The 27,195-nt window shown below is 53.4% G+C and overlaps 1 protein-coding gene across 2 annotated transcripts; it reads right to left on the bottom strand.

Annotated features, from left to right (window-relative positions):
- Positions 1-344: 344 nt before the first annotated feature.
- RASSF5 (Ras association domain family member 5) lies at positions 345-26,734 on the bottom strand. Of its 2 annotated transcripts, XM_088180319.1 has the most exons (6): positions 26,428-26,734; positions 18,462-18,580; positions 6,226-6,339; positions 4,197-4,494; positions 3,802-3,917; positions 345-3,224 (listed from the first exon to the last, which is right to left on the bottom strand). In XM_088180319.1, exons 1-6 carry the CDS (start codon positions 26,732-26,734, stop codon positions 3,072-3,074), a joined length of 1,107 nt encoding a protein of 368 aa, XP_088036445.1. In that variant the 3' UTR covers positions 345-3,071. The 2 variants fall into 2 exon arrangements, with proteins under 2 accessions (XP_088036445.1, XP_014728161.2); XM_014872675.2 differs by lacking the exons at positions 18,462-18,580; positions 26,428-26,734 and adding an exon at positions 14,393-14,782.
- Between the last annotated feature and the right edge of the window lie 461 nt (positions 26,735-27,195).

Here is a 27,195-nt window from a genome sequence, read left to right as displayed (position 1 = left end):
GTTCTGCCATTGAGTAAAACCCACTCTGGTTTAGATTTTATCCTTCTAAACATTTCCAGGCATTGAACTCAGACAGAATTAACTGTAGTTTGTATTCTTTTTATATATAAAAATACATTTTAATGTATGACATGAGCTGTAATTTATCACACGTAGCAGTTCTGTCTGCCCCAGCTAAAATATTAAATTAATCGAACACTGGTCAGGTCTTACAGGATGTTCTTTAGCTCTTCAACAGTAGGTTAGGAAATTTAAATTCACTGCTAGAAGGATTCCTATATTTCCCTTTAAACTTAATCCACTGAAGTTCCATAGGAGGGCACCAGAAACAGAAGGCCAAGAGATTTCTTTAATTACTGACAGTTTTATTATCATTGTCTCTTACACTGTCTGCATATGAATAGTTCCAGAACCTTCAAAAAAAGCTGAGAGTGAGACATTTTGTAAAAATGCCATAGAATCACTAGGGAGTAGTAAAAATAAATTACAGCATTGCAAAAATGCATTTCACTTTGCCATAGAAGCTCTACTATTCCATTCTATACACATTATTTTACAGGTTTTACAGTAGCCATGGAAAATAAACTCACACGACCTAGGCGAGACAATTGCTAACCAAAGGCACTGCCAACAGGATTTTGCGCTTAAAGACGGGGCAAATACTTCTAAAAACAGCTCAACTGACCCATGAGAATTTGATTTTCAGCACCCACCAACTCTTCAAATGCCCCTCAAATTGAAAAAAAAAACCAAACGAGCGAGCCCTGCTGGTGGCAGGAGGTTTTCAGCAGCATCCACAGTGATTGCATACGAAGCCATGCCTTCTACAAACTGTCAAAGACATGCTGGGGCCAGGAAGGGAGAGGGGACACTCACCAAAACTCGCTGAAAAGAATTCAAAAAAGGAAACCTGCACAACTTTTAGCCAGAAAGAAAAGGGATTTTCAAGCCAAGCGTGTGGCTCTTCCCTCTGAGAGCCACTGGCAGTTTTTACAGCGTTCTTCCCCACGGTGGAACTGAAGTATTTATACGGTGCTGTCAAGGCTCAAAGCACCAGATAAACGGTATTGAAATGACTCCACAAGTGAACAGTGAAGTGCTAAGCCTGCTTGTAGCTGGACCGAGAGCCCCAGAGCGTGGCAAGTGCTGCTCTGTGGCTGCCAGCAGTTGTTAAAGGTCGTTGGGTGTTGAGTACAGTACAGCTGGAGGCTCCTCTGCACCACAGAGCAAACCCTCACTGCTGGCCACAACAGGAGCTGCAGCTGAGCTTGGCACAAAGTGGCTTTCACACCAACCGAGGGTCCAAGTGATGCAGTTACTCTCATAAGGTTTGGAAACAAACATACTCAAAATCTGGAAAATAAAATAATCCCAAGCAGTCACCTTCCAGAAAAAAAAACCAAACCAGTTCCTCATCCCTGCCCGGACACAAGGGGATCATCACATCCGTGCTGTGGGACAGGAGGGACAAGGCCTCTGCACAGCTTCCTCCTTCGCCCAAATGCAAAGTTTTCACACTTAAGGGAAAAAAAAGGCACTGAGGTAAATTTGAGAGTCCTCCCTGTTCCCCAATAGCCTGCTGGCCCTCCTCGCCCTGGGCACAGGTGGGGTCACAGCAGCCACAGTGAGCTCCAAGGGCTGCTCATGAGCACACCAACCCCTTTCCCTGCTCCTTCCCACTCCAGCAGTGACATTCCCTGTGCTGTGAACAGAGGGAGGGCTGGCCCTGGGTGTGCAGCGTGCTTGGGACCAAGCACTGAGGGTAAACATGGGGCCCATCCTCTCCCCAGGGATCCCTGGAGCATTCCCAGCCCAGCAGCGATTCCTCAGCACCAGGGACCGAGCCTGCAGCTCCAGGATCTGCTGAGGGATGCTCGGCCTGGTGGGAGCCCTGAGACAGGCAGAGAGAGACTTGCTGTCCTCTCCTGACTCCACAGAGACAGCAAATCCTGGGAACAGCACCAGTTGAGAGTGGCGAGGGAGAACAGGGCACAGGGAGGGTGTGACAGGGACAGCAGGGCTGGGACAGCACTACAAGGAGCAGGAGGAAGCACAGGAGAGGTGAGCAGAAAGCATCCAAGGACAGGAATTCCCTTTCTTGGTGCCACCTCCACCCCCCAGCCCTGGATGGGGTTCCTCTCCCTCGGGGCCAGGCACATTCACAGCTCAAAATCTCATTTGTGAAGGGTTTTGACTTTTCCTGGGTTCCTCTGATGGACACGTATTGCTAAGCCTCCAACACTGAACCCTCAGCCTGTGCCCCGACCATCACCTTTACACTTTTCAAACAGAATTTCTGGAAACATAGGTCCCAATTCCTACAGAGTAGAGAACTGGTGAAACACTGGCTAACTTAGCTAAGCATCAGGGACAGTTACTGTAATTCAGCTCTTTTCAAAATCAGAAGTCAAATAGAATCAAAACGAATGATCTTCCTGGGAATTACTATTACCAAGTTGCAGTAAGATTTACTAACAGACTGTTGGGGTGTTGCAGCTGCCTTGGTGTCATAACCTGGCATTTCCCTGTCTGCCTGAGCCCTGAACAAGTCCAGGGCTTGGTTAAAGCTGCAACACCCACGTGGCTTGGTGCAACAACCTCCTCCCCTTTCCCTGCTGTTTCCTGTGCTCTCCTTACGAAACCAGAACTGGGCCACGAGGGCACTGTGGGCCACAGCACCTCCAAACAGGAACAAGCAGCTCGCTGGGAGGAGCAGCAACAGCAGGAGCTGCCCTGCTCAAAACTTCAGCCAGCAGATGGGTCCTGTTGGGTGTCACACCGAGAATTTTCCACGCAGCCTCTCCAGAGGGTGGCACGGCTGGAAAGCCAACCAGCAGCTGTGTTTGCTTTGTTGAAGCTGTTTTTAAAACAGGCTTCCCGTTCTTGGACTGGCTCTGGTCCTGGGAGAAGAGGTTTCAGAAGAAGAAAATGCAATAGGATCACTTTAGGGGCGCTGGGAGCCAGTCCTTATGGAAGGTTGAAGAGGGAGAATGACTACTAAGGTGTCCTGAGAAGTCTTTTCATTTAAAAACAGTCTCTAGCTTAGTCTGATGCCCAGTGCCTCCTGAAGGTTATCCAGGTTTGCCTCGGGCTTCTTTCAGGGTCTGTTGCAGTCTCTGTTTGAACCTCTCGTACTTCCTGTGCACTTGCTGGATTTTCTCCTTCTCTTCTTTGTCCAGGATCATCAGGAAGTTCTGCAGCTCTGGGATGGAGAACGCGTCCCACTGCAAAACCAGCACAGAGGCAAAGTGAGCACACACCTGGTGGGCTTTGTGGGTTCTTACCTCTGCATCTGTGAGGAGGAGCAATAAAATACATTTAAATGTGTCTGATCTCCAGGGATTTTAACCTCATGTTGTGAGAGAGATGGGATAAGGGGCTACAGCATGAAGGACTGTCCCAATCCTCCCACCCCACAGCAGGGGAAGCAGAATCCTGCAGGATGCAGCAGCTCCCAGCATCTGCTTCACTGCGGTGAGGAGCAAAATTTCAACCAAAACCTGTGAATTTATTGTCTGAGTGTCCCTGGCTTTTACTTAAATTAGTGGATTACTTATAACAGTGCTCAGCTAATCTAATTAGTGAGGATTAACCTTGGGGCGGCACTGCTGGGTTCCATAAACAGATTATGGAGTGGCCATCAAAAGTGGCCTCAGCATTTTCACAGCTCAAGTCTGAATTGTTTTAAAAACCCAGATCACTTAGAAGCAATAAAAGACCAACCCAGGCCTCTGCAGCATCTCCCAGCTCTGCCATGTGCTCCACATTCGTGTGAGAACCAAGGAAAAGTCACCAACGCACCTCAACTTCCCCCGTTTCGTTTTCCTTCAGCACAAAGCTCAGCACATCCGTGTCAGGGCCCGCCAGCAGCCGCAGGTACAGGGGGTACTCGGTGAGAGGGAGCTTCTGGAGGAGCACTGCAAGGACAGCAGACACCCCCAGTGAGATCAGGGCTGCCAGGGCACAGGGAGCTCAGCTGGAGCATGGAACAGGATGCTCGGGATCACAGGGCTCTATCACACATTCGTAACAACCCCTGTAAGGTCTCAGCTGGTTTCAACCCCTTCTGAAAACAATTCCCCGTTAACCTACGCAGCATCACCTCCTGCACGACACCCCAGTGAGTCCTACAGGACACACAGAAGCCAAAATCACCACCCCAGGGAGAGCAGGCAGGCGCCAGGCCCCGAACTCACCTTGCCCCTCTTTCCGCATCTCCTTGAAAAGCGCAAACTTCTGGGGGTTATCCACCACCATGAACTTCTTCAGGAGCCCCTGGATCACCTCGCTCACCGTGGTCGTGCTGCTGATGTGCAGCTGCTTGATGGCATCGAGGGGCAGGTAGAAGGAGGTTCTCTTGTCCGTCATCTCTGCCAGGTTCACCTCTTTGAGGGCATCGTAGATGGACTGGGGCCGGATCCCGGCCGGCACCGTCACCGGGCGCCGCAGCTTCAGATGCACCTTGATGAAGCCTGTGTACGTGCCATCCTCGTTCTGGGGCAAAGCACACAACCATCAGGCTCCAGGCAGCTTCTCCAGACCCTTTTTTTCACCACAAGAGGCTGGGGGGGGAGGTGACAGCAGGAGCTGGCCCTGCTCTGGTGTTGGAGTTAGTAAGTCAGGAGTGTCTCTGAATTTTTCAGAGAGAAATCAGAGTGTAGAGATTGAATTAAAGCCTTTGGATAGGTTGAAGTATGTTAAGCTGCTCACACATAAATAGAGGTGCCTACCTACCTTAGTGTTCCTGCCATCACTTTTGTCTATGTTAGTTCTGCTTATAATATCACTGTCAACTATAGCTGGCCTGAGTGCTAACACCTCTGTAGAAATATATCCATTACTTCTGATTTCCTCAGTTACTTAATTTTACAGTCCATAAGACCACATAAGTCTTTTTGCTTCTTCTACGATGTCTTATTAATAACTGCTTGTAGATTCTTTTCACAACAAATATTGAAAGTTTTAGTATAACCAAGGAAGTAAGTAAGTAGAATGGGTTTTAAGTGCTTTTAGTAAGTAAAAGGTCTTAAATACCAGTGTAAAAGTTCGAGTTCTAATGAAAGTTAAAAAACATGTTCTTTGATACTAGAGTTCCGTGGAAGCTCCCAGAACATAGTTTTAAATACAGTAAAACTATAGTAAAAATATTGCTTACATTTTTTAGACAGAACAAAATAAACCATATATGTAGTTTATACATAGCCTGGTGTGCTAAGAAACTAAAATTTTAATAGATTAAGAAGTGGTGGTCATAGTTTGTGTCTTAGCTTGTTGGAAAGTTTCTATATAAGAACATGCTCTAGAGAGAGCTGCTGCTTTTGCTTTTTACTCTTTGCCATTGCTTTTGCCATTTACTTTTGCTTTGCTTCTACTTCTATTTGGGACTTTATACCAAAACTTAGCATAAACTTTAGTACCTGTGACTTTTGCTTTCAAAACTGATGTTCTTCTGCAATAAACAACTTTATAACAACTATTAACTGCTTAGCTCATTAAAGAAAACAACCTGACAAGTTGGGTGCTTGAGAGCACCCCAAGTACCAACCTCACACTCTGAGACTTCCAGCGTTTCTCATTAATCATGGCAAAAATACCCAGTAATTTCAGGACAGTCACTACTGATTTTCTCTTGGTAATGACTCATCCCTTCCTCTCCACTGTGGGATCTTGTTTGATTTCAAACCAGCCCTGCTACGAGGCAGTTATGGAAATTCCATTACATGGAATTTGTAGTTGCACTTAATATGGATTTGAAACCCCTGGTTCAGCAGGATCTCCCAAAATTATTCCTTATGTGTTTTTCCCCATTTAAGGGATTCTCACATATCCATGTAACAAATCGTCCCTGGACATCAGCTGATCCCACCCTCAGCTCCACAAAAATGCAGGAATCAGGAGAAAATCCTGGCTCTGCACAGTCAGTGGTGAGGGCAGAGCATCTCTCTCTAGAAAGGTTTTGTGTTCCTAAACCCACTTCCAACAGCTGCTGAACTGCAGCCTGGTTCTTCCACCATGGCTCACCCACCTGGGACAAGGCTTTCCTGGCAACTCCTTGTGGCAGCAGGAAGGGATGGAGGCAGGGAGGGGTTACCTGGGGTGCCAGTGACACTGGAAAGCCAAGCAGGAGGAAAAGCAGCTTGACAGCCACCCTCCCCCCAGTGACACCTTCCCCACAGAAACCAGCACCAGACTCTGTGTGTGAGGGGAAACCAGCCCAGTACGTACCAGTTTCATCAACAGGCAGTTGGTGACCTTTGCATTGTACTTTTCAATCTTCTGTTTGATCTCCTGGACCGTCGGAGGCTCGGGTTTTTCTTCTTCTACCGTTTGTGTCACATTCTGCAATCACAAGAGCGGGGCTTTAGCTGCTTTGTGTGTTGGGTAACACTCCATCTGTTCAGCTCCACGTTTTCCTGGGAAAGCAGGAAGGGATCCTGCACAGGGATGGAGCAGGGGGGGGATGGTCCCTGAGTGTGCAGGATGCCACATCCCAAGCCCAAAGCACCTCTGACACCAGGGACAGACAGTGGAGGGCACCACGAAATGCACCAGGTGGTGACACAGGGCAGCAAAACAGCCCAGTACAAACCAGGACAAAAATTCCAGCCTTTAAAACTCACTTCCAAAGCAAAGCCACCTGCACCTGTGAGCATTTAGTTCCTTCTTGCAATGCAAGAAGAAAAAATCCCATCCTATTTCCAGTATTCACAGCTCTGACTCCCCAAAACTCATGCAGCTTCCAGTGGGTTCACCCAGGCAGAGCCTGGAGTTTAAATCTCTCACTGCTCTTGTCCAAAGCTTGGGAAATTACAGCTCAGAGCAATAAAAGCACACGAGAAGCAGGCTGGCAGTGTGACTGATAATAAATCAGGCACTGCAGGGCCAGTCCAGGCACCCCAGCCCGTGTCAGAAACTGCTCAGTGTCCCTGTGGGCTCACCCAGAGGGGGACAGAGGCTGCTGCTCACCCAGCTTTGGGGCAATTTCCTCCAAAACCAACACATCTGACCTGTAGGTGGGCTCTACCCATGGAAATGTCACTAATGAATAATCACAGAATCATTAAAGTCGGAAAAGATCTCTGAGATCGAGTCCAGCTGTCAACACAGCACCATTAAACCATGTCCCCAAGTGTCACTTCCAGGGAGGGTGACACCACCACTCCCCCGGGCAGCCTGTTCCAACACCTGACCACGCTTTCATGAAGAAATTGTCACAACTATCCAGTCCAAACCTGCCCTGGCTCCCCTCCAGCCAGGAGGGCAGGTCTGCTGTACAGCCCTGCCTGCTTTATCTGCTCCATCTGCAGCAAACAAGCCTCTGTGTGTCTTGGGCAATGCTCAGTGGGCTGGATCTCAGAGCTCTGCTGCCTTCCCAGAACTCTCCACCTTCCCTGGTGACAGCCTGGGAATGCATTTTGCCCAGATTTTATGTGGGCTTGCTCAGAAGTTGGCATTAGCAGGGAGCAGAAAGCGTGAAGGGATGTGCCATCAAGGCTGGGAAGGCTCAGAATGAAAACTGTAACCTCTGAGAAGGAAAAAAAAAGAAGGGGGGGAAAAAGGCAGCTTGGGGAGCAAAGCTTTTCTCTTCCCAGCCAGCCCCAGAGCACACAGGACAAGGACACAGCAGAGCTGTAAATCAGCCAATATTGCCCAAGGCTACCCATGGTATTTCTTTCAGGAGGAGAATGAAGCAGAGGACAAACTGAAGCCGTGGCTGCAATCTGGCAAGGCAGCTGCAGTGCTGGGACTGGGGAGCCCTGGATTCACTGAGGCCATTCCCCAGTGACACTTCATGATTTCCCAATTTCCAGAGCAGCAAACCCAGGTGGAGCAGGGGACACCAGTGGCACTGGGGTGCAGCCTCCTGGGTCACTGCAAGAGAGGGAGAGGGGCTTCAGCCAAAGGCATGGAGTGACAGGACAAGGGGTGATGGCTTTGAACTCAAAGAGGGGAGATTTACATGAGATACTGGGGAGAAATCCATCCCTGGGAGGGTGGCAGGCCCTGGCACAGGTGCCCAGAGCAGCTGTGGCTGCCCCTGGATCCCTGAAGTGCCCAAGGCCAGGCTGGAGCACCCTGTGACAGTGGAAGGTGTCCCTGCCCATGGCAGGAGTGGCACTGGATGAGCTTTAAGGTCCCTTCCAACCCAAAGCATCCTATGGCAATTAAAGCAAAGCTTTCCTGGGTTATTTGAGACCTGCACATAAACATCCCTTTATCAGAACTCCCCATCTGTCAGAGTCCTTTGGCTCACACTGCATCAAGTCTTGGCCACACACAGGTGCTGGGCTGGCAGGGGAGTCCTTAAAAATCATTTTTAGAAATCATGCTGAGGGTTGAGATTTTGAAAGCAGCAAGATGGAAAAGGAAAAAAAAATAAAGAAAAACAACAAAAAACCCCATCCCTTCCCTATAAGTTAACAGAAGATGAACTCTCAGAAACCCTGCACTTCCTCATGTCACAGCACTGAGACAGGCACAGCTGTGCTGCCCCTCACCAGGGCTGGCCCCCACCCCAACCACGCAGTCAGAGAGGGCAGGGGACCCCCAGGATTGTCCCCTCCTGCACACAGAGAGGTGCAGAGCTGAGGGCATCACAACATAACCCACGGTACAAACACAGCCCAGCATAGAGAGCATCCCTCCATCCCACCATCCATCCCTCCATCATCCATCCCATCATCCATCCATTCCTGCATCCATCCCTCATCCAGACACACAAAGTGGGTTTTGCTTTTGGCAAAAGCAAACCCAGCAGCTCTCCCTGTCCTTGTCCCTGCAGTTTTCTCGTCCCCAGGTCCCTCCCCTGTGTGATGTTCCCAGCTGAGGGACACAGCTCGTGGCAGCAATTAAGAGCCAGGGAGCAGCTCGGTTTCCATGGAGGGACACGGCACAGCAGGGCAGCAGGAGCCTGGAGCGCTGCCCCAGGGCCTGGCAGCAGGCACGGGCAGATGAGGAAGATTTTGGCTTCCAAGAAACCCAAACCACTCACAGCAGGAAGGGGCCTGGCTCAGGAGCACGTCACCGGTGTCACACGATGTCACCTCACTGCACACTCTGTCACAAACCTGTGAGAGCTGTGGTGTCCTGCCTTCCCCACACTGCACCTGTACTCAGGGGTACCTGCAGCCTGCCCAGCCCCACTTCCTCCCACACCCTCCCACTCCAGGGGAAGAAAGCTTTGATCATTTCTTTTATATTTCTTTTATTCTTTTATGGATATCTTTTATGACAGGTCAGTGTCCAGATCAAACCTGGGGACACACAGTGAAGTCATGGGAGAAGAATCAAGGCAAACTCCAGCCAGTTGTCCCAGAGGACCCAGAGTGGGGCCAGCCCAGCTCCAGGAGCTGTTTAGGGAAGGGGGAGCCCCATAAAGGCACTGAGGATCCAAGGGCTCAACCCTTCATCAAGTGATGCTCAGGCCAGGCAACACCACGAGCCCCCCAAGCAAGGGCCACCCATCCATCCCAATCCTGCACACCTAAATATTCTGCTTTTCTGCTTCCAGAACCAAACCAGCCCTGTGGCCCAGGAGCCCTGGGAAGAGCAGCCACAGCTTGGGAAGAGAAGAGATGCTCCTCCTGCATGACCAGATCAGCCACTTCTTGCTCCTCACAAAACAATCCCAACCCCTGGTTGTGCAAAATTTCTGGTGCAGAATCTGCAATTCTGGCTAAAGGAAGAAAAACAGAAGCTTTTAACCATAAACCGTTGCCACATTTCCTGTTGTACCGCGACAGGATGAAACGAGCTGGTAACAAAACCACATCTCTGATCTGCACCTCGACCCTGCTGGGCCTTGCAGCTTCCCTGCCTGGAAAACAGGGATGAGCCAGCTCAGCCATCCCTGGGGACCACCTGGCCAGCGGCCACAGGACATCCGGGTGGCAGCCAGAGGAACGGGCACAATCCCAGTGCCACCCTCCAGGACATCAGGGTGGCAGCCAGAGGAACGGGCACATTCCCAGTGCCACCCTCCAGGACATCAGGGTGGCAGCCACAGGAACGGGCACATTCCCAGTGCCACCCTCCTGTGTGACCAGCAGGAAAACCACGGGAAAAGCCCGGAGCTGCCAGGAGGGCTCCACGCCTGCTCCATAGAAATCCTGCTGCACAGCACTGCAGGGCCACAGGTAAAACACCCCAGACTCAGCAGGTGAGGCTTTGCCAGCCCTGTGACACTGCCAGGACAGTCTGGACGCAGCAATTTGGGACATCCACAGCAGCACAGGACTCGCCTGTGCCCTCCCCCCTGCCCTCCACAACTCACATCATTGCTCAGCTGTAAGAAATCCCCATTGTAAGGAATGACTGGAGCCTCAGCTGGCACTTGGGCTAATGCTCCACGGGACAAAAGCTGCCCGGGACGAGCTCTGGGAAGGGACAGGACCGTGGCACACAAAGCCCATGGCCCGGGGCTGGGCAGGGTTCACCACCAGGCTGCACTCAGTGCTAGCCAGCACTCATCTAATGAGCTGGAAACTCCTGCCAGGCTTTTATGGACAACCCAGAGGCCACCGAGATGATGGTGACAGCTCTCAAAAGAGTTCTAAGCCAAGAGAGGCAACAAGGAAACCTCCCGTGATGGATATTTCCATTTACAAGGATGCCAGGAGAAACACACCCCACATTCAAAGAGCACTGTCCCTACAGCCTCTCACCTTCTCAGATCAACTCCCAACTTAAAAACCTTTCAAAAGCAGCCAAGGCAGCAGCTCTGCATCACGTTGGGCCCCTGATTTGGGAATAACAGCTCCAGGTGGGACCCAGGAGCTGTCCCACCACTGCCCCACTCCAGGAGCTGCTGTGTGGTCACAGCCTGGAGGACCAGAGCTCTGGAACTGAGGCTTCACCAGCAAACCAGGCACGGGACAGCAGCAGAGGCACAAAGTCTGAGTGTGGTGAACACTCCCTGGAGCCAGGGCCATCATCCCTGCAGCCCCGGGGCCACCATCCCTGCAGCCCCGGGGCCACCATCCCTGCCCCTCACTCCCTGCCAGTTCTCCTCACCAGCTCTTTGGTTAATGAATTGGAAGAGCAGAGCACTGGGGATGGATCTGGCCCAGCATCACCACATTCTTGGCAGTCTGATCTCGAGGCAGGAGTGGCCAAGTCCTCCCTGGTGTGCTCGGGCACTGCTCCACCACCGTTTCCACCAGCCAGGCAGTGACAGCTCACATTCCCAAACCCACGACCCAAGCTCTCCCTTTGGCTCCTTGTTCAGACTGCAGGAACATTTCAGAGATCTCCTCTGAAGGGATTTTATCATCTGGGCCATCAATCCTCAATTTTTCTGCTTATTAAGGAAATATTTGCCTTAAAACACCAGGAAACAAAGCCTGGAGAAGCACATGTGAGTGTCCCTGGCTGTGGAACTGCAGTTCAGAGCAGCATCACCTGCAACCACACACACAAAGGACTGGAAATAAACGTGAATGCTTCAGATTTGAGTCAGAAATGTGAGGACCAGCAGCTCAGATCTGTAAATCCAGCTGCAGCAGGGAGTGGTGGCAGCTTGGGGGACACTGGGGACAGGGCTGTCACCAGAGCTGGGACATCTCTGCTCTCACAGAGTTCTCCATCCCTGCACAACACCCAACACCTGCCCTTCAACACCCACTGCCAGGGCTCACTAAACTGGGAAAGGATCCAGCACAGACAGGTAGGGGGGAGAATCATACAAGAGATATGGACTGAAAAAAAAAACAACAACAACAAAAAAATCTTTAAATAGCCCCAACATTTCCCTCCCTTTGAGAAATTCAGATGAAGTGCTGTGGTTTTCTTTGGGGTTCAGAGGAAAAGGCAGCAGACAGCAGAGCTGTGCTGCTCTAGAGCAGGGAGAGGGATGGCTGCTGCATTTCAGAGAGGTTAGAGCAAGTGAAGACGGGCTCAGTGTTTTGATTGCCATGGAGACTTCACTTAGAAACCGATTTTTCCTGCCACATCTCAGCTCAGCACTGAGAGCTGACAAGGTCCTCACAGGGAGCTGCATCTCAGGGGGGTCCAGGCTGGAGCTCCTCTGCATTGCACCAGGCTGGCCATGCCCGTGCTGCCCAGCCAGCCCCAGCTGGTTCCCTGCACCCCAAAACCCTGCCCCGAGCACCAGCCAGCCCTGGGGTCATGGGGTAAGACTGGCTGGGATCTTGGAGATCCCTTCACCCAGCCCTTGCTTGGGTTCTGCCCCTCCTGTGCTTCCCATCCCTGGACATTCCCTTCCCCCTCGGAGCCAGCTCTCTCATCAGCCACTGATCCAGGACTCCAGGAGCAATTTTGCAGAGTTTTAAGCAGTCAGGCTTCAGGCAGAAGCCACTGAAGCCATTCAGCTGGAGAGACCCGAAAATGCAAAGCAATGGATCCTCAGGGGTGAGGTCACATCTGAGACCTAAACCAGCTCTTTGCTAATGAAAAGTGATTTCACTGATGGCTCTGAAAATAAAAAGGAATTACAGCATTCCTAGAAAGTGCTTCTTCTACAGACTAATATAGTTGTTCCAATCAGAAAAATTGTTTCTGTAATCCCACAGACCAAATCCCACTCCATGCAGTGCCTGTGTCCCCTCCTACCCACCCACACCTCATTTCCTCCTCGGAGATGTTTCCTGTGTCTTTCAGGACATGAATCTCTAAATTCTCCATATTTAGCTTCCTCCTGCCCAGAGCAGGCCCTGCCACACTGCCAGCCCTGTCCTGGCTCAGGAATCACCAGGATGGACAATCATCACCATTCCCAAACACATCCACCAGCTCAGCTCCCCCTGGGGTCTCAGCTGATGTTTTCACCCTGTGGCCAGGAGCAGGTGGTGAAAAACAGAGTTGTTATCACACACAGCTTTTGAGGGGGGTGGGGGGGGGGGAAATGTTCCACATTCAATAATTATCATTTAAATAAGGTGCCAAGAGAGAGACAGGGAGTGAATCAAAACCCAAGAGAGATGTCCACCACCTCTTCTTCCTCCTGCAGGACCTGCACCACCCCCAACCCCAAACAAGCCATGAACCCCCCCAAAACCTCCCTCCACCAAGACCTGAGCGTGGTTTTTACCTCTGTGAGAATCCACCTCCTCACACAGCCCCATTACACAACACCACTTGGGTTCACCAGCATGTTTAGTGCATGTGGGGCTTTTTTTTTTTTTTTTTCATGCACAGGAACCATTTCCTCCCCACAACACCAAACCCCTGATAGGCTCCATCTTCTCTGGCAGCCTGAGCTCTGCCACCCACGCTGCTCACATCCAGGTGAGGAGCTGGGCAAAAAGAGGCTGCAGCAGCCTCTGACCCTTCTGAGAGGGAGAAATCCCAAACAGCAACAGCACCAGGCTGATTCCCAGAGGTTCCCCAGGATCTGCAGTGCCCTGGCTCAAACAGAGCAGCTCTGGCTGCACCAGCACCCCAATCTCCTCCATCTCCTACACAAATGAATCATCAAATGACATTTAAAAACCAGCACTACGTGTCGGTTAATCATAGCGAGAGGGAGCTGCTGGCTAGCGGGGAATATCCCCTCTTAAACCATGTCTGCAGAGAAATTCAATAAAATTCCCAGCTGACTGAAGCTCCCCCTGCCCAAGGAGAGCCCTTGGAGCTGCTGCAGGAAGCTGAACCCCGAAGCACCTGCTGGGGGTGCAAATACAGCAGAGGCTGACCAGGAGCACGTCGGTGCTGGTGGTTTAAAGGAGGATTTTAAGTGAAAAAGCTGCTCCCTGGGCCAGATTTGATCTCTGAGTGCTGCAGGGTTCCCGTGTGAAACTCCCACTTCTGCACCAGCACCTTCTCCTTTTATGCTCAGCTCTGGTTGGGGCCCCAAAGTTCATGACAAGGGTTTTAAATTTATTTATTTATTTTCAAAATAGACATTTAAAAACTGCCTAAGCAGCCTTGCCAATGTTGCTGAGACACAAATCTCATCCTGGGTGAAACACTGCCTGCCCAAACCCTCTGTCCTTCTCCCAGGCAGGCACACACAGCCCCAGGCTCCCAGAAAAGGACCACGTTCATCATCGTGTTAATCAGTTCACACATTAATCCTGCCCTGAACTTTCCCATCCACCGCACAGGTGCGATTTCCACCCAGATCCTGCAAGGCCACACCCACAGATCCCTCACCCTGACAGCTGCCTAAAGGCTGCTGAACGATTTCACCCAACGCTGAAAAAACCCACGGAGAGCCGGCGTGAATCCCCGCGGAACGGGGGAAACCCGGCGTGAAAAAGACGGAGAAAAAAAAAAAAAAAAAAAAAAAACCGCAGCGGTGCAGGAGAGGGCAGAACCCCTTCCCTGCCGGCAGCTCTGCCCTGACCCCGGCACCAGCTCCTTTTTGGCAGCAGCCGCAGCCGAACGTGCGGCACCCCCGGCATCCCCCGGCCCTGCGCACGAGTTGCGTTACCTTGGCAGGGACCTTGCTCTGCGCGCTGCGGAAGAACGAGGTTTTGGCCGTGAAAAAACAATCCTCGAGGTCTTCATCCAAGCTGCAGTAGCCGCTGCTCATGCTGCTGCTGCTGCTGCTGCTGCCGATGGTCATGGGAGCCGGGCAGTGGCGAGGGGCTGCGGGCGAGCCGGGGGGCTCGGGGGGCCGGCGAGCATCGGGGTCCCCGCAGCGCTCACATCCCCGGCTCGCCGCTTATCTGCAACAGCTCCTTGTGCTCATCCTGCCGAGCTGCTCCTGCTTAACAGGCGGCCGTGCCGGGTAACCCTTCCCTTGCCGGGTAACCCTTCCCTTGCCGCACCCTCCTCCCTGCGCGGCGGCGCTGAGCCGGCATGGAACGGGCACGGCTCCCAGTTCGCTCCCAGTTCGCTCCCAGTTCGCTCCAGCTGCGCCCGCCGCTGCCGGGGGTGCCCGCGCAGCAGCGGCAGCAGCATCGCCTCCCCTTCCTGCCCTCGCCTCGCACTGCCGCAGCCCGGCCACTTCCTCTTGCAAAATTTCTCACCCCGCTCGCAGCCGAGGTGCTGGGCTTGGCCCTGGCCCCTGGGGATCCCTGGGGACCACCTTGGAGACACACAACGGGACCCCTGACATCATCTTAGAGAAACAAAACGCGGTGCCACAGAGGGCTGGGAGCTGCTCCGTGCCTGCTGGAGCATCCCCGGGAGCTGCCGTGGCATCACCTGAGGGAATGGAGGTGGTGGGGAAGGGGGGAGGCAGGTGAGGATACAGCTCAGACTCCCCTCGGGGTGCCAGGAGCCATCACGAGTGGGTGCCTCTCTGCCCGTGGGTGCCTCTCTGCCCTGCAGCTGATTTCAGAGCAGCAGGAGCAATTTCAGCACCCAGACTGAGGCAGCTTGGACTGCAGCCCAGGAAGAAGCTGCTCACCTCCTGGGTCCTGCTGTTAGAGCAGCCCTGACCTTCCTGCTTGGTGAGGATCACAGGGATTTGTGGGGCTGGGAAAGGGAAGGGCTCTCCTGCCTTCAGGATGCCACAGCAGGGACACCTTCCACCATCCCAGGCTGCTCCCAGCCTCATCCAGCCTGGCCTTGGGCACTGCCAGGGATCCAAGGGCAGCCACAGCTGCTCTGGGCACCCTGTGCCAGCGCCTCACCACACTAAAAGGGAAGAATTTCTTCCCAAGATCTCATTTCAACTTGCTCCTCCAGACCTTCCCACCACAAGCCACCACCCAGCACCAAAACCTCTCCTCTTGACAGATTGCAGATGTTGCTCCAAACCCTTCCAGCTGTATCTGTTGAAGAACTTCAATTGCTACAAAGCTTTGAGAGCTCCGTGCCCACCACAGCAGCATCCCATGAATACAAACGGGGATGGAGATGGAAAGCCTGGCAACATCTGCAGCTCACAAAGAGGAAGGCAAGAATCCAAGAGCCTTATTTGCAGAGGGAATAAATAAGCCACGTTCTTATGGCAGCAGCGTGTTCCTGCAGCAGCACAACCCCCTCTGCTCCACAGGGATAAATTTAGAGGAGAAAGAAGCTTAAATTGAGCATGTGCAACACCAGCAGAAAGTGAGGGTTGGGAGCATCAGCACTGGGGTCTTCTGTGGAGCCTCAGCCCAAAAGTTTCCCAGTGGAACCAGGGTACAACCTCTGGATGCTCCATGAGATTCTCCAAGAATCCCTCATTTATTCCTTGCAGTCACCTGCTTGGGACATCAGCTCCATAAAAAAATAGAACAAAGCCAAATAAACCAAATAACTTTGACCCCTTTGTTCAGCAGCAGCTCCACACAATGGTTACCTGCACATCAGCCCCCCAAAACCCCAGTGACCCCGGTGCCCTGCACCAGCTCACAGCACAACACCTGCCCTGCCAAATCCAGGGAGTTTGCTGGTTCCCTGGTGCTGCTGAGAACAGAAGAGGCTTCAGCAGAGTCTTGATGTCACCCTGGGAGGCTGATCTGGGACCCAAATGTAAAACACTCCTAAATACTTAACTGGATCAAAGCTCAAATTATTAATGCCTGGTATTACATGGTAACAGTCCTTAAATAGGTGATATTAAAATAGTTATTTCTCTGACGCTTCCACTTTGCTTAATTTTGGTAATATGATTTAATGACTTCCAATTATGCCAGCTATTAATTTTTTCGTGTGTTTTCAGGCCTCTTCCCCTCCTGCCAATGTATTCAGGCATCCTGTTAGTCTCCTATTGGAATATTGACATTATTTTCCCTCCATCCTCCTCCTCCCCAGCAGCAAAACCTGCCTGACCAACAGAAACCCTGCAGGAACGTGGCTGCCTGCTCAGATCAAGCAAACCTGGCAATGATTTGTCGCTGAATATCCATTATCCTTAAGGAATAATGGAGCTTTAGTGCAGAGATTTACCCTCATTAACCCTCAAATCAGCCCCCACACCCCCAGCACGGCCACAGGAACCCAGCCAGGCCTTTGCTGTGCTCAGGATTCCGAGGTGCAATCCCCAGCTGGGACTTTGGGATGGGCTGATGGATTTCTGTCTGCTGCTGGAATTGGAGAGACACTTTTTATGTCACAGGATGCCTCCCCCTGCCCAGGGTGACAGCAGGGCCGTGGCAGGGTGATGGATGGCCACGAGCACAGGCTCCCTGTTTGTTATTAGGCCCATCAATAACCCTGGCTGGGGTGATCACCCTGAAGATGAAACGAGCTTTCCTCATTTTTCCAAGAGCTCAGCATTGCTGGGGGAAGCCCAGTGACATCCTAAGGAGATGTAACCACACACAGATTTAACTTCACTCCCTTATACAAACACCTGGAGTGGAGAATTCACTCTGAGCCCTTTTATAATGCAGAATTTAGGAAGATCAATCCCGTTCCACTTCAGATCTCTTCTGATCATTTTATTCTGAGTAGCAACTGCCCAGCAAAGGATGGATGAAAACCAAACCCTACAGCCCAAACAGAAACCCCGTGTTTGCCCTTGGAAAAGTGCAAAATGTTCCCATCCCCAGTTCTGCACGAGCACGTCAAGGTCCTCCAGGAAGAGGGACATAAACAGGGGGATGTAATGAGGGACAGAACACAGAACCACAGAATCATCAAGGCTGGAAAAGACCTTTGACTGAATCCCACCACACCCACTAAGCCAGATCATCGAGTGCCACATCCACTCGTTGTTTGAACACTTCGAGGCATGCTGACTCCACCACTTCCCTGAGGAGCTGTTCCAAACATTTCCAGAAAGCACACGGAGCCTGAAAAGGCTCCATCCCAGCCAAATCCATCCAGGCAGGTCTCCCAGCATCTCCCATCTCATCCGGAGGGTGAGAGCCTCCCTGGCCCTGCAGCCTGAGCCACCCACGCAGGAGCCCCAGACACTGCAGGACCCCGGGGGGATTAAAGCAAAGCTGAGCCTTCCGGAGTAAGTCTGGGATTAACTGCACATCCTAACACAGATTGAAGAGTCTCCATCCCCCGGGACCACTGAAACTCTCAAAACAAGGCTGGCACCCAGCACTCCTTGCAAATCCCTGCTCGTGCCCTGGGAAATGCATCTGTGCTGCTGATGGCAGTGCTGGGACCATCCCATCCCATCCCATCCCATCCCATCCCATCCCATCCCATCCCATCCCATCCCATCCCATCCCATCCCAGTATCCCATCCCATTCCAGTATCCCATCCCAGTATCCCATCCCAGTATCCCATCCCAGTATCCCATCCCAGTATCCCAATTCCCTGCAGGCACTGGGATTGGGGCCATGCAGAGGTTGATGTCTCTGCAGGGCACCGCTCTGCCCCAGGTGACAGCAGCTCAGGTGACAGCGTTTTGAACACAGGGCTCCTCACACACCTTTCCAGGGGAGGAGGTGATGCCAACATTCCCAACCTCCATCCCGGCAGAGCACACCCAGCCAGGCTGGGCACCACGGGCTGCAGGTGGCACATCAGTGACACTCACAGTGACACTCACAGTGACACTCACAGTGACACTCACAGCTGGGCTCTGACCTGCCCTCCCTCCTGGAGAACCCCCCGGGAGCAGGGAATCATCTCTGTGTCCCCCCAAGCCCTCCCCGCGTACCTGGCTGCAGGCTGGCAGCAGCGTGCCCTCCGGGGACAGCTGGCTCTGGCACTGGCCCGGCCGGCGACAATCCAGCTGGATGAGGCTGCGGCACTCCTGGTGACACGTGTACCTGCAGTCTGCAGCGACAGGAGGGACAGCGTTGGGTACCCAGAGCTGGGGAGGGCTGGGGGACAGAGGGGGGAGCCAGGGGAAGGGATGGATCACAGCCAGAGGGATTCCAGAGCTGGAGCGGGCACATTCCATGTTCACACACATGTCCATGTGAACACACATGTCCCCATTCAAACACGTGTCCCTTTGAACACACAAGTCCCTGTTCATGTCCCCTGGAACACATGTCCATGTTAACACACATGTCCCTGCTCACACACATGTCCATGTTCACACACATGTCCCCAATCACACACATGTCCCTGCTCACTCCTGCAGGGGAGGAGAGGCACCACAAAACCTCATCCAGAGCCAAAATCGCTCCCACACGCTCTCCCCAGGGAATCCCGTGTCCCTGGAGCAGCACAAGCCACGTTCGTGCCACACATCCTGGACGGGGAAATCCTCAAATCCCACCAAACCTCGGGGCAGCCCATGCCAGCTCTGCTCCTGGGAGGTGCCACCTGCAGCAAATCCTGGCCAGTGCACAGGGAGAGGATCCTTCACCTCCCATCACCGGGAAATATCTTTGGGCAGACATCACATTGTTTAAAGTCATTAAATAGCACAGAAGGGTTTGGGCTGGAAGGGACATTAATGATCATCCAGTTCCACCATCCCAGGATGCTCCAAGCCTGTCCAACCTGGCCTTGGACACTTCCAGGGATCCAGGGGCAGCCACAGCTGCTCTGTGCCAGGGCCTAAACATGAAATCTCCAAGGGCCAGCTCTGGTGACAGAGGCCACCAGCAACCCCAAATCTGGATGTGCCACCAGCAGTCCCAAATCTGGATTTGCCACCAGCAACCCCAAATCTGGATCTGCCACCAGCAGTCCCAAATCCACCCTGGAGGGGGCAGGGACACATCCCAGCCCAGCAGAGGCTGTGATCTCCTGTCCCCAGGTGCACCAAGGCATTTCTGTAGCTGTTTTCTTTGGATGCTGCCCCAATGTCAGACATTAACCCATTCGTGCCCAGCTGACTCTGCACAGACCAGCTTTAACCCCTTCAGGCACAGGGTCCTGCTCACCCCCAGCTGCAGAGGGGCTCGTTTGACACAGCCAGCTCCAGTTATCCCACATTCATGGCCACCCCTCCTGCTAATCCCTCCCTGCAAGTCCCAGCTCCTCCAAACCCTCCTTCCTCCTCTTTAACGGCCCATCTGAGCCTTTTAATTTTTAACTGCCGGACAAACAGCCTTAAATTTACTTTTTACACTGCCCAGAATTCCTGAGCGGTCACCAACCTGGAAAAAAATAATTATACCCTAAAAGCAAGGCAAGAGTTCACTCCACAGAGGGATGTGAGTGCCTGGCCCTGCACCAGCCCCAGGACCTTGCTAAGAGCCACTCAACTTGTATTTTAAATATACATCTTCTTCCTTTTTCTTCCTTCCCTTTTTTTTTTTTTTTCCTTTAGCATTTGGGTCATTGGTTTTGAATGTCTGGGGCTTGCAGGAAAGCAAAGGAATATCCCATGTTTGGTTTGGAAACCGATTTCTGCTCAGCTCTGGTGAATTCTCCAGTGTGTGAGAATGAAGGAGAGGAGCTGAACCACTGCTGGGAGCTGGTGCCTGAGGGGGGAAACATCAATCTCCAGGGGATACAGGGAAATCATTTATCATTTAACATTCATCTGGCGTGAGCTGTCTGTCATTCTCCTATTCCAAGTCAGTTGTCTCAAGTAAGCCTGGGGGAAAAGCAGGGAGATTTGGCTTTTTTTTTTTTTTTTTTTTTTTTTTTTTTAATTAGAGATAAGCTGCAGTTACACAGTAATTTAATGCATGACATTTCCAGCAACTGGAAAAGCCTTTTAATGGGGGGACATTGGCCAAGTCTTTGCTGGAGCTGCCAGCTGGAGAATGCTCCAGCTGTGGGTTCACCTGAGCATCTGTCACCTCCACAACGTCCCCTCTGCCCAGATTTTCACATCTGGGCAGCTCCAGCGTGCAGGGCAAAAGCAGCCAAAGGTGTGGCACAGGTAATTTGGACCACAGAAATGCCAATTCCCAAGCACTTCCTCCGGATCAGGCCCATTGTGGCATTTCTTTGTGGGATTAAAGTGTGACACCTCCTTAGTCACCCTCACCTATTAACAGACCCTAATCACTGGCGATCCGGTGGGGAACACTAATTTTAGAAACCCTGCACAGCTTTAGGAAGCAGCCACGTGACCAGTTTGCCAAGAGGAGCAGGATGCCTCCACTTAGGCTTCAAGATAATTTCCATTCCAGTCAAACAAAGGAACACTTGGAAATTGAGGGGTTTTTTGGTTAGTTTTTTTTGTTTGTTTGTTTGTTTTTTTCTTTTTAGCTTGACGTGGTGCTCCCGTGCCTGACGTCACTGGGGTGACCTCAGGATGTGGCACCTGTGGCACCAGGACAGCAGGAAGGGACAGTGCATCACCCAGGGAAGGGTCTCAGTCCTCCTGCAACCCTCCCCGGGGGCACTGAGCCAGCCCCAGCCCTGCAGCTCCATCCCTGCACTCCCTTCCTGGCAGTTTTAGGTCCAAACCAGCTGGTTTGGGTTCATTTATTGCAAACTCTGGCAAGCCCCAGGGGCTGTTTCTGTTTGTGCAGAGCAGGGAAGGCTCCCTCAGTGACAGCCACCCCTCTGTGCTGTCCCTGTGTCACTGCAGTGTCTGCAGCACAGCCCCAGCTGCTGGCAGATGCTCTGGAGCAATTATTTAACAAAACCCCAAATTTTCCTTGGGATGGGCAGGTGGGACAGCACCTGCTCCTGCCAGGGCAGGCTGCAGAGGAGAAGGTGACACCACCTGGTGCCACAGGTGTGGTGCCAGCCCTGGGATGTGCCAGGCAGGATCCCAGCGGCCAGGCCAGGCTCAGCAGTGCCAAGACAAACCCTGCACCCCACAGAGCAGCAGCAAACCTGCAAACCCAGCCCAAAAAAACCCCAAAGCCCAGCATCACCTACCTCGAACCAGCAGCACCTCCCTGCTGGGTCTCCTTGGCAGGCGCAGTCCCACGGACCAGGGCTTGGATTTGGGGAAGTGCCTGAAGATTTTACGGATTCTCTTTGTCACAAGCCCGAAGCAAGTGGCTGCTCCTGCCCTCCCGTCCGTCATCCTCGGGACAGGGGGCCAGGAGCTCTCCAGGCACGTTCCAACCCCAAATGCTCTGGGACACAGCAAGCACCAGAGCAAGTTGTGTCTGCTCCCACGAGAAGCCTTTCCCCCCACGGAGATAAAGCACTGACATTGTCCATTTACAACCTGCTGCCATCTGCGGTTATTTATTTATTTTTTCTGAGCAGGGAGCGCAGCTCGGGGCTTGTGCATCTCCTGTAAGCCATGGAAAACTTTCTATTTCTGGGGCTTTTTGCTTGATAAGATAAAACAACCCAACGGAAGAGATTAGAGAGAGAAAGCACAGGACTCGGCTGTGTGCTGGGAGGTCTCCTCCCGGCATCCTCTCTTCTCCCTTTGCTGCTTTTCCTTGCAGTCTTTAAAAGTTTGAGGGATAAAAAAGTCCCCAGTGTTTCATCAGAGGTTAAAGGTATACAGTGAGATTAACTATATTTATAAAATTGATTTAAACTCTTGCACAGAGTTAAGAGAGGCTTGTAGAGCATCCATGAAAATCTGGGCATTTTTAAGAAGAGGGTGATGGGACAAGGGGGATGGTTTTAAACTAAAAGAGGAGAGATTTAGATGAGATATTGGCAATAAATCCTTCTCTAGGAGGGTGGGCAGGCCCTGGCACAGGGTGCCCAGAGCAGCAGATCCCTGGCAGTGCCCAAGGCCAGGCTGGAGCAGCCTGGGGCAGTGGAAGGTGTTCCTGCCATGGCAGAGGGTGGGATGAGACGAGTTTTGAGGTCCTTCCCACCCAAACCATTCCGTGGTGGAGCAGTTACAGCTGTACCAGGTGTCAAGGGATGGGGTGAGACACGAACACCAGTTTAACAAGGCCCCTGAACTCTGTCACCGTCCCCTCTCTGCTCACCAACAGCATCCAGCACAACACAGGGAGTGACAAAGGTGGGATTTAACCACCCCGAGCAGCCAAAGCAAGGATTTATCTCGGGGAATTTCTCTGAGCACCTCCCTCCTTCCCACAGCCACGCCAGCAACCTGCACTGAGCTTCACTGGGCTGAAGCAGAGGGAGAAGCCCAAAAAACCAACCTGCAAGGTGAGAGCTGGAGCCTCGGCCGGTGCCTCTCTCCATAAACCCTTCCCAAGGCGCTGGAGGGAAATGCAGCAGGGAACATGACCCTGGCAGCCCTGAGCCACGCCAGGAGCCTGTCCCAGGGCTCTGGGCAGGTCCCTGTCCCTCCCCACTGCTCCATCTCCTCCCAGCGAGGAGCACGCCCTGCCTGGGGCACCCCGGACCCCACCCCGTCCTCACCCACCTGCCCGAGTCACCTGGCAGCAGGAAAAACCTCAGGAATCTGCCTGGATCAGCTAAATGGGACAGAAATGCAAAGCGCTGTGGGTCCTGTGAACTGTCAGCTATTATTGTTTACGGTGGCGAGACTGAGTGTGGGAGGATGTGGAGACACAAAAACCTCCGTGTCCCAAAAAGCAGCAGCGGGGTGAGCAGAGCCTCCTCCAGGTGAGCCTGGGCTCCCTAAAACACTCGGGAAAGAATTCCTTATCTTTAAACAAACTGCTCCTGGGGAACCAGCAGCGTTAGAACTCAAGCTTGCCCTACAAATTAGAAAGAGAAATGGGGTTTTACCACCTCCCTCCTTAAGGAAATCGGGGCTGGCTCAGCGCAGAGCCGCAGTCAGAGCGAGCTGCTCAGGGCGGCTCCAGAGCAGAGGCACAAAACCCGTCTGGATTCTGAGCAGCTTTGCTGGGCTGGATCTGTGGGGCAAGATCTGCAGATCAAACGCTGGCTCCAGGTGTGACTGCGCCTGCAGAGGGGCTGGGCACGCTCTGAGCTTTCCCTCCAGGGCTGCCCACAGGGAAGCACGGGCAGCTGGGGTGGTTTTCTTGCAAAGAAACCCTTCAGCCAACAATGTGATGTTTTATCAACACAGATATCAAAATACTTGATTTTTGGTTATCAGAGACACCAAGAGCTAGGGAAGTACTTGAGCCATTCCCAGCTGGTGTCTGCCCAACCCTTCCCACCAGGAAGCTGCCCCAGCTCCGAGCCCAGCCTGGTTTCTGTGCTGTCCCAAAGGACACACAGAGGGCTTTGAAGCTGCATTAGTCACCAGGACACCCAAGAACTGCACCCAAACACCCCAGAGCATCCCTGCACCCTGCCCATCCAGCCCCCTGCTCCTCCCTGCCGGGAAAACCTGGCAGGAAAAGCTGTCCCCGAGCAGCAGGACAGACACTGACACCCCGACACGAGATTATTTACTTAACTGCAGCCTCAGCTCCGAGACGTGCCAGCAGCACAAAGCCACGCACATCACACAGGAGACATTCAAGGCACAGCCACTCGTGCCCAAATGCATTCCCTCCACGGCTGGAAACAAGGATTTTCAGGGAATGCCAGCAGGATTCACTCCCGAGCTCCCAGCTCGCCATCCTTTCACACTGGCACCGGTGGGGGCAGCACGATGGATGTCTGTCCTGCACAGAGCCTGGAACACCCCAAATAAAAGCAGGGAAAAAAAAAGGCTCCCATGTCTCAGGCAACACCTGCATCAGCCCCAGGTGCAGCAGCTACAGGCAGGACTTGGGTTAAAAATCAGACAAGATCCCCCTGAGCCTCCTTTTCTCCAGACTGAACAGTCAATAATTATAATAAATAAATGCCACTTTCCCATTCTACTAAATACAACTAGATCTGATGTAAATAAAAATAGGCCAGAACTGTACAAACAAAAACCTGAGTATCCTCAGGCTGCAAGTCAAAAGCAAACAAGCAGCAACTCTGCATCAGAAAGAAAAAAAAATAAATGTTCAGCAAGCGGGGAGAGCATGCCCTGTCTGCAGCTCTCAGGCATTTTTAATGGGAATCACTATTGGGATGACAGGGAATGCAGATATGAGTGTCCCTCCCCCTCCATTCCAGTTGTTTGGGGAATTTTTGAGGCAGAACTACTCCCACAGTCTGCATAATTCTCTGAAATGAAAAGGGAAATAGAGTTCTTTAAAATCTGTTTCAATATAAGTATGGAAAACATCCTGCCAGAGGAGAAGTCGCTCAAAACAGCTATTTATACAGCATTTCACAACACCACAAAATCCTGTGAATTTGTACTTCAAATCAGGATTTAAAAGCACAAAAGCCAGGACCTCACCTCCCACCTGACCCCAATTCCCAAGGTTTGACAACAGAGCCTCGGCAAAGTTTCTTCCCCTCAAATGAACCTTATTTCTCCTAAACTCGACATTTCTTTAAGCACCCTCATTCACACATTCCCCGCAGCGTGCCAGGAGCTCCCAGCCCTGGGCAATCACCTGGCCCTGAGCAGCTTTTGAGGGAATTCATCAGCAACACCAGGCAGAAAGCAGAGGTGCACCCTAGAAATGAGATTTACATCTCCCTCCCAGGGTCCCACCGAGGTCCCAGCCCCGGCGTGTGCCCGTGTCACGTTGCGGTGGCGGCCGGGTTACATTTAATGAACATCGGGCAGGGTTAAAGCCTTAATGCGCTGCAGCGGGGCCATCTGGTGCTGCTGTCTGTGCCGATCTCTTCATCCCAAACGGCACCGAGAGCCCCGCAAATCCCCACCAGAAACGCAGAACTGGCTCGAAGTCTAAGGAAAGCCAAGCTTTAGGACCCGACCTGGCTGAGCCGGGCATTAATTGTCCCGGTGCTGCTGTATGTGCCCGGCACGGCGCTCCCAAACAACCCCAAAAATGAGCAGAGCCGCGTCCCCCATCCCCAGCCCGCTGTGGGACGCGGCGCAGCCCCAAATTATCACGGGCATCACCTCCCTGCCCTCCACACCCACACGGGTTACGGGTGATTTTATGGGCACAAACCTGCAGGGAATGGCATCGGCATTGACACCTTCTGCCAAAATTCAAGAGGCTCAGCTGACCCTGACCAGCAAATTTTCAAGTCCCTCAAGCCCCAGCAGCTGCATCCCAAAAGAGTTTTCCCCCAGCCAGAGGGGCTGTGCTGGACAGGAGCGGTTTCACAGCCAGCAGGGCACAAATCCCCAAATTATCAGTGACACAAATTTGCTAAAAACCTCCTCGTTCCCCTCCTGCAGCACCAAACACGGGTCACACCTCGCCAGGGAGCGGGAGCAGCACTCGGGACAAGGGACACGGCGCGGGTGGCACTGCCAGCCCCAGCTGGGTCACCTCGGGCCCCTCCTGCCCCTTCCCACACAGGGAGAGGGTGAATCTCTCCGCAGAGCACGAACAGCACCGGAGCAGCACGGATCCGACACCAGAACACCTCGGTGCCTCTCACCGCCACAAATTCCCTCACCCCAGCAGTTTGGGCAGAGCTTCAGGCCAACTTACAAATTCTGGAGGACTTTACCCCTCACTGTAAAAGCTTTACAAACACGAACCCTCCCTGCTCACCGCGAGCTGCCGATGCCAACCCCGCCCATGAGCCGCTCATCTCCTTTTTCCTGGAACGGCTTCATTTTCCAAACCCGCCCGGCAGCACCAGAAGACCCCGGCCCGCTCCCTCCCCATGCGCAGCCCCCGGGACTCCCCCGGGGGGACCCGGCAGGGACCAAAGCCGGAGCTGAGGGCGCAGAGCTGGGGCGAACGCGAGGGAGAGGGTCCGGGAAGGCAGAGTAAAGGATGCGGGACGGCAACAGCGGGCGGGGATGCAGGGGAAGGGATGCAGGACAGGGGTCCAGGACAGCGAGGGACAAGCAGGGGACAACAGGACGGGGCCAGCAGGACGGGGCCAGCACTCACAGTCGCAGCGCAGGGCGCGCTCCCGCACCGCCTCCCCGCACAGGTCGCACCATCCTCGGCGCGGCAGCCGCGGGGCGAAGCGGTGCCCGCGGCCGCGCTCGGGGGGATCCCGCGGCGCCCCGAAGATGCTCCGCACGTCGGGCAGCGACCTCGGGGCTCCCCCGCGCCGCCGCAGCCTCCTGGCAGCCCGGGCCCCGCCGGGGCTCGCCGGGGAGCGGCCGCCCGTGGGGGCATGGAGCCGGGGCATGGAGCCGGGCTCGGGGGGCGGCAGCGGGCGGGGGCACGGCCCCACGGCCGGCGATGCCATGGGCTCGGAGCGGCGGGCGCGGGGCAGCGCAGGCGCCTTGGACCGGCCGGGAGGGAGGAGACACGGCCGGGGAGGGCGGGGGTGGCACCGGGACCGGCCCCGTGGGGAACCCCCCCCAAAACCCTCCCCGTGGATCGGGGACGCTTCGCACTCGCAGCCCCCGAGCGATGTTTCCCCCGCGGGCGCGCTCCTCGCTTTGGGATTCCCCGGGTGTGCCCTGGGAATGTCCCCGCAGCGGCTTCTCCTCGGGAATCCCCGCTGGACAGTCACCCCCGCGGGGCTGGGGTGTCCCGGGTGGGCTCCGTGCATTCCCCGGGGGTGGGTCCCACGAAGCACAACCAGTTTTGTTTTTTTTTTCCCCAGCGTTTTCTGCCGGAGCGCGGCCGCATCCCACCCGCTTTGTGTGGCTGTGTCCCCAGGATCCTGTCCTGGAAGGGACACCGGGGGAAAAGCCTTGTCCC

Source organism: Sturnus vulgaris, chromosome 29 (genome assembly GCF_052056855.1).
Source record: "Sturnus vulgaris isolate bStuVul1 chromosome 29, bStuVul1.hap1, whole genome shotgun sequence".
NCBI lineage: Eukaryota > Metazoa > Chordata > Aves > Passeriformes > Sturnidae > Sturnus > Sturnus vulgaris.
This window is presented reverse-complemented; position numbering and strand designations above follow the sequence as displayed.

What these genes read in the sequence shown, in the direction of transcription:
- RASSF5 (XM_088180319.1), bottom strand. Translation starts at nt 26,734, where the DNA reads ATGGCATCGCCGGCCGTGGGGCCGTGCCCCCGCCCGCTGCCGCCCCCC. An exon ending in TGCTGCCAGCCTGCAGCCAG is followed by an intron (nt 6,340 to 18,461) that starts GTACGCGGGGAG and finishes TTGTGATTGCAG; the next exon opens with AATGTGACACAAACGGTAGA. An exon ending in ACGAAACGGGGGAAGTTGAG is followed by an intron (nt 3,225 to 3,801) that starts GTGCGTTGGTGA and finishes CTGGTTTTGCAG; the next exon opens with TGGGACGCGTTCTCCATCCC.